General features: G+C 44.6%; 1 protein-coding gene across 1 annotated transcript; it reads right to left on the reverse strand.

The window, feature by feature from the left end:
* Positions 1-947: 947 nt before the first annotated feature.
* ERP27 (endoplasmic reticulum protein 27) lies at positions 948-18,439 on the reverse strand (the record flags this gene model as incomplete). The annotated part of the gene is made up of 6 exons (XM_079545122.1): positions 948-1,163; positions 7,791-7,916; positions 11,664-11,777; positions 15,688-15,825; positions 18,040-18,140; positions 18,319-18,439. The coding sequence occupies 6 exons, from the start codon at positions 18,437-18,439 to the stop codon at positions 948-950; spliced, it is 816 nt and encodes a 271-aa protein (XP_079401248.1).
* Positions 18,440-18,889: the final 450 nt, after the last annotated feature.

Below are 18,889 nucleotides of genomic sequence, written 5' to 3' on the forward strand. Positions count from 1 at the left end.
AAGAGAGCTGGAGCCAGCAAATCAGAAGAGAGAAGTGATTCCTAGAGAGGACAGGCAGCAAATACGTGCATGGCATGGAGATGGAAATCCGTGACTGACTTGGCCCCTTAATCCTATTATACCAAGAATTCCTGAGCTGTGAAGCTAAGTGAACTCTTTATACACCAAGAGCAGATGGCTCTGGGCACAGTCATCATGTTTGTTGAGAAAGAGTTAGAGTTCCTCATTGAAGGCCTTCTCCTCTGGCTTGTCTTCTTCCTAAAACACAGTAAAGGCATGAAATCAACTTTGACATCACTCAGCTTCTCAGCACAGTGATAAAAGGAAACAAGCAAATTTAAATGTCTCCCTCTGTTCTCCATGGCACTGCCCTGCCTATTCTATTTCAATTGTACAACACAGGGTTCTGATGCACAAAGCTTCTGTGTTACAGGAAGGTGAGGTTTGACAAAGAGAGAACACTAGCACTGAATGAACATGGAGATTAAACTGTCCCTCTCCTTCCAGAGACCTCCAGCAGAGCCCTTGTCTGTACACCTCATCTCTGTGGCCTTCTTTTCATCCCTGCCATTGATCACTGTCTCTCTGATCCTCTCCTGACTGCTGACAACCACCATGATCATACTCAGTGTCCAAAAGCACCCTCCATCTAACCTCCCAGCTGCTGCTCCCAGAAAATAGATGCTTTCTTTGAGACCTTCATACAAAAGTCAATGAATTCTTCTTGCTGTAGACTGAGACGACAGAGGTCAGTGAACAAAGAGGTTCTGGAAACACATCCATGTCTGCTCTGTTCAAGATCTAATGTTTTTTCTGATATTCAGGTGAAAATGAAAATGAGGAGGAGGTAGCAGATAGGGAATGTGTTCAAGGAGCTGAAGTTATTTCCTTAAGAGCCTTGTGAGAAACAGCATCTTTCTAAGAGACCCTAGCATCCTATAGCCTACTCAGAAATGCTCTCTTACCTTTTGCATTTTTTGTAAGAAAGCATTGCAGAAGTCCTTCACACGTTCAATGGAGACTTCATCCAGAGGCAACACATCGTGTTTCTCATCTGGTGTGTGGAATATAGCCAGAGCTGGCAGCTGGGACTTCTTCAGTTTGAAGTATGCCATCACTTGCTCATTGCTTTTCAAGTTAATGTCTACCAGGACAAAGAGAATCTGTGATATAAACAGGAGACAAAATGTGAGCAAAGCAGAGACTGAGAGAACAGATCTTCAAACAGTCATCATAGACAGATTAACAGTAATATTTTTTTTGAATTAGAGAAAACCTAACATGCTCTGTTATAACAACACTTTCCTCTGTCACTATCTAACTGCTCCATGCAGAGCATTTTTCTGTATTTTATCAAATCCATATTTACAATACAACTCAAACTGTCTGCTTATCCCTTCTTTAAAAATATATCCACAGTATGTTACAACGGCAGTCTCCTATTCTGTTCACTTAACAGATGAAGAACAAAGATGTCTTTTAACTCAAAGGCACATGTAGAAGAAGCTGATTCCTCTACTTGCATGCTGTCAGGATAAGATGCTTAGATTTATGCAAGAGCCAGGGTGGCATGGCAAAATGGTATTTTGGTGTGTGGAAGATCAAACACAACTGCAAGAACGTAGGAGGGAAGAATAGGACAGTATAAACTGTCGAGGATAAGAACATGAGAGTGCAAAACACAAAGGATGAATTTAGGTCAGCTGGAGTGACTAGAAATGAAGATGCAGTAATTTGGGAAATGAGAATTGTTGGCATTACACCACTGCCCCCACAGACAAGTTTAATGGAGAGTTGTTTAGACTTGGGGAGAGATGCCCTGGTGAGAACAGCATACATTTTTCTGGACTCCCAAGTAGTCTTGGAGATCAAGACAAAGCCAAGGATCATAATACTGCTAGGATGATTTGACAGCCTATTCATCCCATTTCAAGAGTAAATTGCAACTGATATTTTACAGGTTGCAGTAGGAATTGGTAGAAGATTAAAATTCTAGAATCTAAAACGTTATCAATAAGGTGCTCATCTATATAAAAAAAGCTTTGTTAAATTGTCTGTTAATAATAAATACAAATATTACCTATACATCTGATAGAGTAAATACAGCAGTTGAACAATTTAATCAATGATCTGATTAAATAGAATCCTACAGCAGGTGACATCCAAGTCAAAGAAACCAGCTAGTATGTGTTATTTTATCTTCTCTTTGAGCTGTGCAGTCTATAGGGCCTAGTATATTAAATGTGCCTGCAGACATGGGTACAACTCAATTTATACAAGAAATAGAGGCATTTACAAAAATAACATTAATGTGACGTGAAGATGATGTGCTCAGTTCCCAGGCTGTGACTCATCTTTTTCCTTCTTTTCAATCAAGAACACTCAAGCTAGTTCAAAACTGTTTGATTCTTTAAAAATAATCTTGGTAAATTTTTGCCTTTTACTTTTACAACTTTTTACACAGGTGAAAGAATATGGGGAAACTATTTTAAAACAAAGGAGGAGAGATTTAGAATAGATATTGGGGGAAGTTTTTCACTGAGAGGGCGATGAGGCGCTGTCATAGGCTGCCCAGAGAGCTGTGGGTGCCCCATCCCTGGAGTCATTCAAGGCCAGGTTGGATGGGGTTCTGAGCAGCCTGAGCTGGTGGGTGGCAGCCCTGTCCAAGGCAGGGGTTGGAGCTGATAATCCTTGAGATCCCTTCCAACCCAAACCATTCTATGATTCAATAATCTCATATTTTTAATTAAAATTATGTTCTTAAAAACAAAACAAACAAACAAAAATATATACATGTATGGAAACTTCTCTAGGCAATGGCCTATAGGAAGAATAAGTAGGCTGATGTAAGCCTAACTGCAGTTAATCACTGTGATAAACAGCAACAACAGTTTCACTGGATTTAACAGATGCACTTGCAATGTCTCTTCCAAGAGTTAACTATGTCCCAGAGGCAACAACTAATGAGCAGACAGGTTGTGGTTCAGAATGCTAAGTTCAGAATGCTAAGTTCATCCTTTTGCAGGATAAAACATCAAACCAGAGCTCTCTGGTTTGGTCATCATAAATCCAAGGGTCATAGATCTAAGGATCTATCTAAGAGCTGAACCCCAAGTTCTGAGCTGGAGTAGAAGGAACTGGAACAAGCCTTGTGTTTTAGGGCTCTCCTTCTAACATGCAAACTGGAATAGGCTAGTGTTGGATGGAAGCACTTTCAGAGGGGTGGTACAGGAGGTGGTATCATATTCTTCACCAATTTGTTCACCAAGTTTTTGTTTTCTCTATGGAATATTCACTAGACAACAGCATTTTCTTAAATCAAATGTTAAGCAAGAATTTAATTTGATAAAGACTTTGGAATACTAAGTTTGTTAATTTTTTATTTCTTTGTTATGCAAAAGTTCCTCCAGCTTTAAAACAGATGAGCAGCGTTTTAAACACTGATATAAATGTAAGTCAACATTCTTCCCTTTAGCCTTTGTTAAAAATCCTCAAACTAAGAAACTATGAGCATGAAGAACAGAGTAAAAAATAAAAGAGTAAAAAGTTTGAGGGTTAGAATTCTTGTTTTCTTCCTTGCATAAAAAAAACAGTTAAAACAGAAAACTCAACTAGAACAGCTGTTAACATCATCCACAGTTCTTGTATTGGATATCTCCAGTGACACACATGGAGCTCACACAGCTGCAGGCTGCCAAAATACAGCACTGGGTGCACTGGTCTCCAAGTGACAGCTGTGGGGCAGTCTGTAGGGTGAACTTATGCTGAGGCCACGAGCACTGGAAGCCTGGTCTCTGAAGCAGCAAGAAACCAAGCAGATTTTTGAGCACGGACGTGTTCATGATAGATCCCACCTGGTGGAACTGGCATTTTCTCGTGAGGAATTTGTTTTACTTAGAGATTCCCAGCCAGCTGTAATCATAAAGAATAAATGTGGTAACCATGGAAAATCCTACTGACCATGAAACAATTCACTTTGCCTAACTTCTGACATCTATATCTTGGTCTGGTCTCTGGCAGTTATCTAGGATGAACTCTTCAACAAATGTTGACAGGCACTTCTATTACATGTATTTTAGAAGGAAATTAAGGATTGTTCTCCACTGCCAGTGCTGAAATGAGCCTAAAGCCTTTGCTCAGACTACTTACCAAAGCTATAACTCACGAAAGCAAATTCCATTTACAATGCCAACTCTCATATCACTAGTAGAAACTAGGTTGTTTCATCCAAAACAGAAAGTTTGTTTTCTATTTTAAACTATTCTCTGCAATAGCTGTTTTTTTTTTCCCCGTCAAAAACAATTTTCTATGAATTTGTTTCAACTTGTATCAATCCCCTTGTGTGTGTATGTGTGTTTAAAGACCTGCTACTAGAGGCAGTGAAAGAGCTATTGCAGCTATTGCATGCATGAGAACTCCCAAAACAAACTATCTAGACATGATGTTCTGAGAAAACAGTACACCGTGCAATATTATCTGAGCAATGTTATCCGCACTGAGTTCTTTCAAAGATTTTTTTACATGGTGTTGTCTTAGTGTCTTGACAACTTGATTCCTAGCCTGGTGCTTTTAGAACATGAAGTTCCTGGTAAATGCTAAGATATAGAATGATGGTATTGTTCAAGGAGTTCAGTGAAACTGAACATAGCACTGCAACGGTGGAAACCAATTTCATGTTTCTTAGTTTCTTCTCCAAAGAAGACCAACAGGAAGGATGATCAAGCCTTGTGTCCAGTGTTTGACCTTGAGCTTTATGGAGCTGATATCTTCATTCTTTGAGGAGGCTGTCTAAGCAAAAACATCAACTTCTGAAGTCTGAGTCATTTCTTTCATAGTTTACTTAGTAAATCAAAGCAAAAAAAATGAAAATATTAGTCACAAATTAAAAAAGAAAAAAAAGAAAGCTATATAAACAACTTCAGATATCCGTCTAGTGACAGACATTCCATATTTGCATGTTTTCCTGTTTATGACTAACTCTAATGATAATCCCTCTCAGCTTTGGAGACATCCGTATCTGCCAATCAAAATAAAAACTGTATAAATTACTGTCTTCAAGAAAAAGGACACTGTCCTTTCCTTTTCATAGAAGAACTCTTGAAGGTCTTTCAGCAGTTTCTCAGAACTAATTTCTAAATGGCCCTACATATAAACTAAAAGGGGCTTTGTGAACGTCACTACACATATCATTTTAACATTATAAACCATGTTATATCAGTCGTAGCAGAAACTGCTTTTATTATTCCCAGAATCACCTCATTGAAACGTCTACAAACACTCATGAGCTACACCAAATGTCATTGTCATGTTGTACTCTGATATTACAGAAAGAAAACTGAAGATGCTTATGTTAGTTTGGCTCACTAACACTAATTCTGACATTTCCTTTCCAGTAGAAAGCTTGGATTTTTGGCAGTACTTTTCCAAATGAGTACATATTTGATTGCTGTGGGACCCTTCTAAGGACACTGGTGGGTTCCTGCAGCTGTAGCACTGAGTTCTGTCTGTTCATTTTTACTCACCCACAATTGTTTCTCAAGATTTGCTAGAAAGTACCACATTTCTTATTATTATTGTCAGTTCTTGGTTACTTACCATTATCTAACATTTGTGTTTTCCTCTCCAGCATTTTATAGCCCTCAGATTGCACTATCAAATCTAGAAGAATCTTTAGATGAAAACCTGAGATTTGTCTCAGGTAGAGATGAAAATATAATAAAACAAAGAGGAAGGGATCATAACTCAGGAAGTGCCAGGTGAATCACCTCCTCATTATCTATTTTCTTCACTTTTTGGGTCAACAACATTTTCTCTTCTTCTCTCCGTAAGTCCACACAACTGGTTGTATTCTTTCTCCAAGTGGTAAAGACAAGGACAAGGACTCCTTTTCCCTCAGACCTCAGCAGAGATGAGTGTAAGAATTGGCACCTCAAATCCTGCTTGAGAACCTTCTCAAGACTACATCAGTGTTCTGTGCTGTCATTGAAGAGCAGGTGGGACACACACCATGTCCCCATTCTTACAGCACTCTGCAAGCTCTATGCAGTGGTACATGCTCAGAGGGAGCCTGAAAGCCTCCTTACTGCACAGCAATGATTGTAAACTCAAATCAATGATTGCAAACTCAAACTGCAGCACAAATAAGTCCTAGTTCTAGTCTTTTTTTACTGCTTTGTAAGAAGGCAGCCCGAATCATAATTTGCTTCTCAGAACGCTCATCCCATGGGAAATACAACCTACTAGATTCTCAATCCTTCCATCTAGGTGTATAGCAGTACCACCACAGTAAAGTGCAAATAATTAGCCAAACCCCTACACCTTTTACCTCTGTATTTCATTTTTTGCAAATTCCTCTAGGCTGATTCAGGGAGAAATTTGCCTGCATGAATTTAAAAAAAAGTTAGATTTGGATAGCTGGTAATTTATTAATTATCTGGACTGCAGTATGACTTTTTTATCCAATGCTTTGTGAAGTAGTTCTAGGAAAATCATTCCCCTTCACTCAGATCAAAGCACGCCATATGAGTGGAAAACGGGCTGCAGCTGCATCAGCAAAGGACAGTGATGCTTAACAGTATCGCTGCTGATGAACAGAGATAATGGAGCCACTGTAACAAATATCTCACATGACAACTGGACTTTTTCAGATTGTTTCCTTTTATCAGCAAGTATCAATCAAAACAAAACACTTTTTAAGAGATCTTTGACTTTCACACATGGTTTCTGCCCGCTCTCTTGCCAATGGACGGTAGAAATGGCAAGATCCATGGAAGTCCTGTCATAAACAAATCTCGAGACATTTGGGGGTGTGTGGTCCTGAGGAGGCCTTTCCAACTGAAGATGAGAATATACTTGAATTTTAATCTTCTCCTTCAGTACAGCAAACAGATCATGCAGATGTTCTGGTTCTCAAACCCCAACTCTTTCCAACTCCACGTTTCTCCCAGGAAGATCCCTTCCACTGCCACTCATCTCAACCTTCTCTGATGCTTTGATCTCCTGTCCTAAATGCCTGCCTGTTGCTTCCAATCCCTTTTTGCTTGCCAGTTCCTTTCTCTGTTCCCTGGACCAAAATCCCCTGTAATCCAGCTGCTGGCATAGAATCAGCCATGTGAAGATTTACTGCTTGGAGAGCTCTGTCCACACAGGGATGGGAATTGGAGGAAATTTCTCTGAAAGATCCCTTCTACCCCACCATCTTGCTATGGGAAATCAGAAAAACCCATCTTCAATTCCTTTAAAATAGCCACTTCCTCAGGAACTAACCAGAAGGCTAAGTGTTAAGAAGAACTGCAACATCAATTTCTATCTGGTCACTTATATAATGTTCTTTGGCATCTCGCAAGCTGTATGCACAAGATCACCTCTCATAACAGTGGAATGTGACTATTGCTGGGCGGAAGTGCAACAGCTGTTTGTCATCTCCCAGTGGAAGAGAATAAAATTGGTCTAGAAGCAAGGAAGTACACAATGTCCCACTGAGAGAGTGGGGAAGCGGGATACAAAGGTTATTCTCCCTTGGAGGCAAACTGGCAAAAGGTGTACAGATACAACTTGTCCATTTAATTATCCAGATAATCATCTTTTCTTCCCATTTGGTCATTGCTCCCCTAATAGTAGCAATATAGCGTTGCTATATTATATATATAATATATATATATACTATATAACTATAGTAGCAATAGTAGCATTGCTCCCCTAATAGAACAGGACATGATGCCTTCTATTTCCATGGAAATAATCACTGTCTTTCTTTTTTGCTCTCCCACGACTCTCCTCTTTGGACTTACCTTATCCTCAAAGAGCTCCGCTGCTTCACGATATCTGCGCATTTGCTCAGGGTGCTCTGGGGACTTCTTGTCTGTGAACAGGAGGAGGTGAAGCTGGAGAGAACTGTGCAGCACACCTATTGCTGTCTGCCAAAAACATGACCACCACAAACAGAGAGAGAAACATACAAAGAGACATTCAATGCATATCGGATGCACTGCCAGAAGGGCATCAACTCCTATGCCTAAGCTGAGACTTCTTTGAGAATCAGTCTAATAAGCAGGACAAGTTCTTTTAAAGCAGGAGGCATCTAATCTGGGTTCTTTGTGGAAGCACTTAACCTCTTGGTTTCACTTATTCCTGATCCAGGAGTCTGCAGCTCACAAGGGCTCCTCACTGCCCTTGGGATGGCCAGTGACCAGGCAGGGAGACTGTCTGCTCAGAGCAAGCTGATGTCTGGAATGGCAAGGAATTGGAGAGGGAAGGTTTGAAAACAATATAATAAGAGGAGACTCAGGGGAGACTTTATCGCACTCTGCAATGACCAGAAAGAAGATGGTAACGAAGCTGGGGTCGGCCTCATGGCCTCAAGTTGCACAAGCGGGGGTTCAGCTTGGATATTAGGAAAAAATTCTCCAAAAGAGCGGTCAGGCACTGGAACGAGCTGTCCAGGGGGTGGTGGAATAAATGTCCCTGGAAGTTTTCAAGAAACATGTAGCTGTGGAACTGAGGAACATAGTGGACAGTGTTGGTGGAGGGTGAATGGTTGGGCTAGATGATCAAAGATGTCTTTTCCAGACTTATGGATTCTGATTGTGTGATTCCATGGTAATGATGCCCTGAATTGCTGAGATCCAGCACCTGGCTGAATTGAGAACAAGCAAGTGGGAAGGGTTTATGATGCTGAGTTTGGTGTGTCATATTATTTCCTTTCCTCAGCATTGCACTGTGTTTTGGATGAGGCTGAGCCCAAAGCTCCATTTCAGCAACCCAAGGGGCTGGGCAGTCCAAAATGCTTTGGGTTAAGACTACCTCTGCAGTGGGGAGAGGACTGCAGCAGGCTGTGCCTGGGCAGGGGCTGAGCAGGCCGCATACAATTGCCATTTTTGAGGAGCAGGGACTGGCAGTGTCCAGAAAGCCCATGTGCAACCTCCGGGTATTCACTCCTCCTCATCCCACCTCTCCTCCCACCTGCTCCCCAGGCAAATCGCCTCTCCCTCAAACCAAACAGGAGTGGGGCTGTGCTCCAGCTGACCTGCTGCATCCCCACACGCAGCCAAAACCACACAGGCCATAGAGATCCATGCCAGCACTTCCCCAGAGGAGGAGAAAGTTTCCACACACTCCAGGAGTAACAGAGACAGGGTCAGAGAGTGCATGTCTGCACCTAAAAGCATCTTGTTTCTGGTGGCTGGGATTTTCTCCTTTGCATAATGCTTATCAGACTTTTCGTATCCCTTAACTTCTCTGTAGCATGCCGGTGGGGCAGGGCAGAGCAGAAGGAATGCAGAGTGTCAGAAGACCTCATGGAAAAGGACAGAGCTGGAGATGAGGGTGAAGCCAGGCAGCACCAGAGCCATGGAGCTGTGGGGGCATGGCTGGAGCTGCAGTTCCCCCGACAGTGGCACACAAAGATATATCTGTCCACACAGACTTTCGCAAGAGATTTGCATAGCTTAGCATCACGGCTGGATTGCATCACACTCTCCTGGGAAGTACACAGGCTAAGTGTTGCATAAAAATGCCTGAAGTATGTGGGAGAAACAGTTAGGGCCCCGGGACAGGGAGAGAAACTCTTGGCAGCGCTTGATTTGATCTCTGTTATCCAAGCCTTTGCTGACCTGCAGCTTTCTTAGATATAAACAGTATATGCACTGGGAATAAATATTTGCAAAAAAAACAAAAAACAAAAAAAAACAACAAGTTATGTTAGCAGAGCTGGAAGAGTTTCAAGCCTTGGACTGCAGGAGGCACTGTTAATTGCAGCACCTTGGTAGGGCTCCAGAGTGTCAAGAGAAAAAGAAAAAAAGCAATAAAACACCACATGTACTGCAAGCCAGGATGGAAGGAATGGCTGAAAAGCTCAGGATCTCCAGGTCAGAAAGGCAGTCTGGGTGCTGAATGGGACACTGTGGAGCAGAAACTCACAGAGAGAGAGCTACAGTCTGATGAACTGCCAAGGGATGCAGTGAAGGCCACGAGGATTCAGAAGGCCAGGATTTTTATAAAGATAATAAGAACGTCCCCACTGTCACTTCTGGGCCGCTCTCAAAGAGTTGTCAGGACAGAGGGGCAGGATATAGCTTTTCTGCTCTAGGAAATGTTCTGTGATTTTGAAATGTTTTTCATATCCTTTCTCAGAAGGAAAAAAATAAATCTGTGTTTTAATTATTATTTAAAAAAAAAAAAAAAAAAAAAAAGCAGAAAAAAAGATTCTACAGTATTTCACTTCAGAAACAAAATGCTGCATTTCCAAAACAAAATGCTCTCCCAAAATAGCATGCTGAACCTGAACTGGGGAATGTGCCAGCCCTCTTAGCTGATGTTTGGCATCTGTTTGAAAAGATACAGCTTTGAAATTGGTCAGGCCATCCTCCTTTGATTATACTGAGCACGATCAGCACTGCTAGAGCTATTCAGAAGACATTGTTAGCAATGACAGTCTCAGCCTTGCAGTCAGCTGGTGTTATAAAAACTACTTGCTCCATAGCAAGCATCCCAGTGAACTGCCAGCATTTCAGGGGAGCCTGTGGTCACCCTCTGTAGGCAGAAGGAGATGTGCCAAGTGCCAGACAGGTGGGTAAGCTAAAGAAGATGACCAGCATGGAAGCATTAAGTAAAAAAGAACATGAAACTATCAGAGATTGTCCAAAGGAGGACTACAAAGATGATGAAGGGTCTGGAGGACAAGGCATATGGGGAGCAGCTGAAGTCCTCTGGTTTGCTCACCCGGAGCAGAGGAGCTGAGGGGAGGGCTGATGGCTGCCACTCCTCACAGGGAGCTGAGGGGCAGCGCTGAGCTCTGCTCTGTGTGACAGCGACAGGGCCCGAGGGAACAGCATGGAGCTGCGTCAGGGAAGGGGTGGCTGGGGGTCAGGGACAGGGTCTGTACCAGAGAGTGGTGGGCATGGAACGGGCTGCACAGAAGTGGCACTGCCCCAAGTGCTGGAGTTCAAGAAGCATTTGGATGGTGCTCTCAGGCATATGGTCCGATTTTCGGGTTGCCCTGTGTTGGAGCCAAGAGTTGGACTTGCACATCCTTACGAGTCTCTTCCAGATCAGGATATTCTATGACTCTATGATTCTATGATTCTATGATCCTATGTCTGATTTTATTTTTGTAGAGTTGACAAACAATGGGGTAAAGGATGGAGGGGATGGGAAAATTTTTGTTTGGGAAGTTTCCTACCAGTTTTTGAATATGCTTTAAAATAGCCAGACATATGTTAAGCCCATTTTTCTGGGTGATGAAGAAAAACCTGCTCCAAGGAGCAGGTCACTGGATTTCCTTGTTTCTTGAGGTTTCTCAGACACAGAGAGAGGATCCTGGCCGAGCAAAATCTGTAGGCATGGTACGGCATGACAAATGCCCCGGGGAAGAAGCAGCAGGAGTGGTAAGAAATGCAGTTCTTTGCCCACCAATGCCTCAAATCTACTGGGAGACCAGAGGAAGTGCCTTCTATCCTCTCTCCACCCCACCTGTCTAATCCAATGCAAGATCTGCTCCCACGTCATTCAGCAGCAGCAAAGATATGCACCGGCTTCCCCCAGCTCCATCTACACCACTGTAGCAACCCCTGCACACATCCTCATGCATAAACACTTGAGCCAGAGGAGGCAGCTATGGAGGAGGCCAGGTGCTGGGGTGAGGGCAGTGAGGAGCTGCTAATTACCGTAGGGTTGTACTCTGTCACCAGGCGGAGCTCATTCATTCGAATGAAACGAGTCATCTTATCGGCATCAATTTCTTCTTTGTCCATATCCATATCTATCCTTTCTTTGTCTGCCTGAAGACATGAAAAGATACCACAGGTCACAGCTGTCCCTCCCTTATTTCCTTCAGAGCTGCTGATGGCACTCACTCACAGAGACACCCACCCCCCAGGACACCATCTTTGTCTTCTTTCCAGAATAAAAACGCCATTTCTTGAGCCATTAGACCTACAGAGATCTGCATGCACTTCGGCATAAGGATCTTCCACCCTCCCTCAGTCTCCCAAGGACAAAGCAAACTCATGGCATATCACTGAGAACAAGACGTTCTCGGTGATATACTGAGGACAAGATGTCCTATCGTTATCTGCTCCTACTGCACTGGAGACAGGGAAGATTAGCCAATAAACTAATCTAGGAGTTGTGAGAAGCGATCATTAACATAGCCTAATTCCTTACATTGACTTTGGCTTTATATTCCTCTTTAAAATCTTCATCTGCTTATTCTATTTTTTCTACAAGTAATAAACATTGGCATGGACTGTATGGATTTCCTGGAAACATTGTGCAAGCAGGAAATCTCTCCAATAAAAAGAGGATTTTTTTCCAGTACAGCAGAAAAAAAATAAAAAATAAAAAATCAAGCACAGCACATTTTAGCTTTAGAGGAAAATCCATCCTGCCACACATCTTCCCACACTCACCCCCTCTCACCCCCAGTGTAATTTTATTGAGGTTTGCTTGACTTGGTAAACAGGAAAAAAAAAAAGAGCAGTCAAACATCAAATAAAGGCCAAACCAGCCAACAGGGCATAGTTGCTCTATGGTACCATTGCAAGAGATGAATGAGTTGAGCCACGAGCGTGCTAGGCTGCGACAACCAGTGGGATCAAAGTTTGGGATTTGAAGACTTTTCATACCCGTGTTGAATGAGGTTCTTAGAGCTGAGGAAATGTCCACATGCACACCCCGGATTTTATCCTCTGCATCTGTACAACCTCTGAAAACACTTGTGTTAGTTTTTCCAGCAGAGTGCAGACATCTAACAAAATTTTTTGCTTTTCTGTGGTCATTAGCAACGTCTTTGATCTGGTAGGGGGCCATTGGGTCTGGTAACCCAAACGGGTGTTTTTCAGACAGTGCAGCATGATTTCTCTCACAGATTCGCCCCAGCATAAAGTGAAAGGGTGACTCTACTCTAGTGAATGGGATCAGGTTGGTGCAACACCTGAGCAGGTGAGATCAGAGAGACTTTGGGACCCAATCTAAGCACAGAAAACTTTCTCTTAACTTTAGTGAACTTCTGCAAACACCTGGTTTCCAGCTAGGGGTAAAAATATCCTTGATGTGCTGTCAGCATTCAGGATCCCAAGAAAAAAAAGGTTGAAAATAGTTTGCATCTAATAGTTGAAGCTCTGCCCAAAATGTCTTCATTACTCTTTGTAATTAGCTTATTTACATCTGTTAGTTATGTCCTTTTAGATCTGTCAGGCTAGATTCTTCAATAGAATAAATTAGCTTTGCTCCACTATACACAAAAACATTTCAGCAGTTGACAGCAGACCATCCTACTACCGTAATTACAAATTTCTAAGCATTATGTGTGTTTCACGCTATGCAAAAACAAGGAAGGATGAGTTTATGCCTCTGATTCACTGTCATCCTGGTCACCCATCTTTGTATTCTTCAAATGAATGTTTGATTCTAAGTTCCCATCTCAGTTCTTTTTACTTTTATTTCTTAGCTCTGACTCCTTACTCCTACACAGTGTTCAGAATAAAAAGAAAAATAATGTGTCTGAATAACTTAAATTTCAGAAAAATAACTTAAATTTAAGAAAATTAGACAAAAGAATTGCCAACCTCATTTGAACCTAGCTAGTGTCTGTTTCTTGATTTTTTTTCCTTATTAAATAAGAATTCAGCTGTAAAAATTGAACTGTGAACCATAGAACACAAATTCCAACAATCCAAACTTTCTTTTATCGAACACCATCCCAGTGCAGTATTCAATCCTCACTATCTGCCACAGAGTAAAAACAAAGGATCTTTTCAGTGTTTCTGGAAGAAAATCATCATGGCTAAGAACCAAAACTGAGGTGAGTGTTACTTCAAATCGCAATTGCAGCATTGCACCAGGGGAGATTCAGGTTGGATATTAAGAAACATTCTTCCTGGAAGACTGGTCATGCACTGGAATGGGCTGCCCAGGAGAGTGGTGGAGTCACCGCTCCTGGAGGTGTTCAAGAAACGTTTAGATGTTGTACTATGGGGCATGATTTAGTGGGGACATATCGGTGGTAGGTGGGTGGTTGGACTGGAAGATCTTGGAGGTCTTTTCCAACCTTGGTGATTCTATGATTCTACTATCTGTGCATGGCAAATAGAAAGTTAAAGGAAAGGATTTGTCTACTTATTGCTCACTCTTAGATCATTCTCCTTGCACTATTTGGATTATACTGGTGGTAAACATGGTGCAGGCAAAAGATGAAAAAGAACGGGAACAAATGGGCTTTATGTAACCTTTGTGAAACTCAGATCTAGAACTTGACTAAAGCACCACATGCAGCTTCTGTAGCACACAGAACAACCAGCCAGTGTGCTTAGAGCTCTTGTAACACTGTACTTTGTAGCTTTTTAGGATATCTTGCACTTCCTAAGGCCCCTCTCCTCTGAGGCATCTCTCTTCCCTGTTTTCAAGTGCAATCCCAGGAAACTGATATGCCTGCTCTTGGCTTTTGGTGGTATTCTTTCAGTAAGTACATGGCCCTTCAAAAAACCCTTCAAAATATCATCTTCTTATATTTCAGTAGAAATACCTTCAATTTCTACTGAACTTGTTCTTCTGAACAAGACAACTATGGCTGCAGTCAAAACTATTTGAGCTTGCACAGCATCCATCCCTCAGAAACTGCAAAGTAGTACCTTGAGTGCTGTGTTTAGTTTTGTACGCCTGTACCCAAGGTTCAGGTGAGACCTTATTACTCTCTACAATGATCTGAAAAGAGGGTGTAGCAAGATGGGAGTCACCCTTTTCTCCTGGGTAACAGCAATAGGATGAGAGGTGATGACCTCAAGTTGTTCCAGAGGAGGCTCAGGTTGGAAAAAATTTCTTAGAATCACAGAATCACAGAACTGCAGGAGTTGGAAGGGACCTCAAGAGATCACTTGAGTCCAACCCCCCTGCTAAAGGATGTCCCCGACAGTAAATCACACAGGTAGGCATCCAGACGGATCTTTAATATCTCCATAGAAGAAAACTCCACAATCTCTTTGGACAACCTATTCCAGTGGTCTGTCACCTTTACTATACAGAAGTTCTTCCACATGTCTTTGGAACTTACTATTGTCAAATTTTAGGCCATTACTCCATGTCCTATCACTACCAGCCACTGGTCATCTTGACCACAAGGGCACACTGCCCTTAATAGAGTGGTGCTGCAGTGGCACAGGCTGCCCAGGGAGGTGGTGGAATCACCATCCCTGGAGGTATTCAAGAGCCATGTGGATGTGGCATTGAGGGACATGGTCAGTGGGCACAGTGGGGATGGGCTGATGGTTGGACTAGGTGATCTTAGTGGTATTTTCCAACCATAATGATCCTGTGATTCTACAATTATTAATGGGCCCATGCCCAAAGAATAGCACATCAACCACAGTGTTAGACTTACGAGGGATCTACTGTTGGGGATTTCATTTGGTGGCACGGCATCTGTCACTGCAGAGCCCTGCTCCGCCTCTGATGGAAAAATTGGGCATGCACGGAGCCAGCTTAGCCTGCCTGAAGTGAGCTTGGCAAGATGTGATTTCCTGCTGTGTTGATTCACTGTAACACTGCCGGGAGATGCCTTCCATGTGCCTCAGGAGCCTTTCCAAAGCCACAGGAACCCCATCCAAGTCACGCCGCACTCCGTGCGAGCCACTCAGAACACAGCCCCCATTCTTTATAAAGAACCTCGTTCCGAGCGCCCCGCCGCGCACGCACCCTGCGGAACAGCGTGACGGTGGCCGCCGCCACGCCGTAGTGCTCCCGCACCGCGGAGCTGCTGCTGAGCGCGAAGGGCACGTCCGGAATCCGCGCGGCCGCCAGGCGGAGCTGCGACACCTCGGGGCTCTCCGGCTCCTGCGGGCACAGGGAGAGAGGGCGGTCAGAGCGGCGCCCCGACGGCGTAAGGGCGACACCTACCGGCCGCCCCGGGATCCGCCCGCGGGGCGCCTCGCTCCGCCATTTCCCGCAGCTGCGGGCGCGCGGCCTTCCTCTTCGTCTTCCTCCCGGCGCTGGGAGCCGCGGGGCTGCAGCTGCCCCCTGTGCACCCTGCGGTGATGTGAAGCCCTGGAGCTCTCAGAAAGGAGGCGAGAAAGTCAGAACCCAGGTGTAACCCTTACATATCTACACGTACAGACGTGCATGCTATATGCATTATATACACAGATCATTTTTAAGAGAGTCTCTTGATTCTGGAGTCCAGGGGGCTGTTAAAATTGTTAAATACCTCGGGCTTACCACTTATCTAGTGAGAGCATTAGCTCCAGCCTGAGGATGCATTAACGCATGCCTTCCTATTCCCATTCCTAACTTCTCTGCTGAGAGATGTATTTTTGATACTTTTTAGATTCAAATTCTCCAGACACAGTCTCTGCTTGGAAGCTGTTTTGTTTTTTTTTCGTTTTGAACTGTCAGCTCAGCTATTTGCGAGCCCAGAGAGAACAGAAAACAAAATTCCTTCTTCAATGAAAGGAAAACAGTTCTTGTGACTTGTTTTGGAAATGCCAGCGCGTCAACATGGCTGTGGTGATTGCATTAAGGCATGGTGTGGGAATTTGCTTTGTTTTGGAGCATTCCTATGAAGGATGGGTTTGGTCTGGCTGAACAGGCCCTGTTCTCACACAGCACACAGGGCAGCACGCTGTTTTTCCATCGTGGCATGCAGTTCCCAGCTCATTACAGGCACAGCTTGCTGAGCTGTGCGCTGCAGTGAGCTGAAAGGCTGCAGCAGAGAAATGATTTATGGTGAGCAGGGAACGCAGGCATTATGTGGATGAATATACCCTTGGGCAGAGGGCCAAGACAAGGCCTCATGGCACTCATAGGTCCTTATCTGCCGCTTAAACAGAGCCCTGCTGTGCTTCACGCACTGAACACATGCCAGGCTGCTGGCTGCTGCCCTGTGTTCCTGGCAGCCAGGACTGTCCCCACACTTCAGGACGGCACACTCAGCCCTCCCTGCCCTAGCAACTTGTGCTGCCTAGACCCATGCTGATAAATTAAACTATGCCATGGGAGGGAGGCAGAGGTGGCATGGGGTTCTGGTGGCACGAAACTGCCCACAGGAGGTCCCAGCCCTGCTGCAACCCCAGCCAGCTGCCCCAGAGAAGGAGACACCTACAGCCTCTGTGGCTTGTAGGGCTACAGTGCTGCCAGAGAGGCCCCTAGGGAACTCTGTATGCCTGCAGGCCGCAGCCCCAGGCAGCTAGTGCTCTGTGATCAGTGTTAAGCAGGGCCTGGGGCAAACACCTCCAGCATTCACACACTTGTTGCTACAGAAGCAGCAGTCCTCACTCTGCAGTGTGCTGCAAGATGTCATTGCCTTAACCCACTCGCATAACCCCTCCCTAGTCTGCTCTCCAGCCCCAGGACTAAGGCAGGAGGAGGAAGGAGCTTGCAGAGGGAAGTTAGTTTTGGAAGGATTAAGTCTTCTCTGGCATGAGCAGTGTATGCAGTCCGGAGTTCAAGTAGCAGGAAAAAGGGGCAAGTGACACATGCACCTATCAGTCACTCTGATGCCTCATTTCAATTTAATTTGGTCATGGAGAGGCACAGACCTCAAGGGTATCAACTCTGGGGAACAAAGTAGCCAGAGGGACCGTGCCTCTGTTCTCCCTAAGAGAAAACTGAGCTTAAGCCCAAATCCTCTCAGACACAATCCCCACCATCACTGCTCCCTGGGGCCCAGCTTCCCCAGCCATGCCATGCAGGCAGTGCCTTGCTCTGCCACCAATGACCAAAGCCAACAGCCAATGTTCCCACTCATCTTGTGCCACAGCACTCAGTTTCTCTGCCACCCACATTCCCCTTTTCCTTCTCCTGCAGCATTTTTCTTTCTCACACTCCAGGCTCCTACCAACAGCCTCACATCCCTCCTTGCTCCATTTCCCACTCCACGCACCCCTCACTTCATGACTTCAAGTCTATCACAACTCCAGCATCTCTCCATGGCAGGAGGCACTGCGTGGAGGTATGAAGGGCCCCGTCAACCCTGCTGTCCCACCAGAGATAGGGCTCCCACCTGAGATGGAACATGTCTGACATGTCAGAGGACAGTTGCTGCCAACGCACCTGGAAGAACCCAACAACTGCCACCTCCGCACCACTGATGAAGGCTTCCACATCTGCGATGTCATTCAATAGGACAAGTTTCTCTGTACCTCCTTCCGTACCTGGAGAGAAAAGGTTAGAATTGGACCAAGGGTACAGAAGAGCAGCTCTGATGCTCCCACACATACCCATGTGAGCATCTCACCCCTTACATGCCCCCCCATATCTCTCCCACCAGCTCGATGCGCAGCTTGTATAGCACACCCTGGGTGAGGAGAAGGACTGAGAAGGCTCACTTACTGTGGGATGTAGAGCTGTTATCTTCAGCACAGCCTGCTGGGGAGCTCCCGGCTAGGAGGATAACAAAGAGACACGAGAAGACAGAGGTGCCCATGGTGCCTGCTTGCCTTCTCTTCACCATGCCACCTTGCTCCACACCTTTCCTTGGCAAGCGACACGTCAGCTGCTTCTGGGGCTCGCAATCACTCCCATGTGATGGGAAAGGAGCAGCTGGCCAGGGCAAAGCTTCCAGCTCCTGAGATAACTGTTTGGCTGGGAGAAAGTCCCGGGCCTCCCTGCTGCACAGTCATCAGCCTTGGGCAAACTCACCAACACTGTTGCAGGTATGCCCTCACACACAGTGTTGGGCATCTCAACCACACCACTGTGTAGAGGGTTCCCCTGCACTTCCCTGGGCGCTGGGTCTCACAGATGCTCCCATGTACTTGCTCAGCCAGTGGGACATGCAGCTCCTGTATCTCCTCTGGTGGATGAGAACAGTTGCCGTGGGAAATATTAAATATGAGAAGCGAATGCCACATGCGCCTCACTGCCAAACTCTGAAGTATCAGGAGCCATACTCCAGAAAAGA

The sequence above is a fragment of the Tetrao urogallus genome, assembly GCF_951394365.1.
Source record: "Tetrao urogallus genome assembly, chromosome: 1".
Lineage (NCBI taxonomy): Eukaryota > Metazoa > Chordata > Aves > Galliformes > Phasianidae > Tetrao > Tetrao urogallus.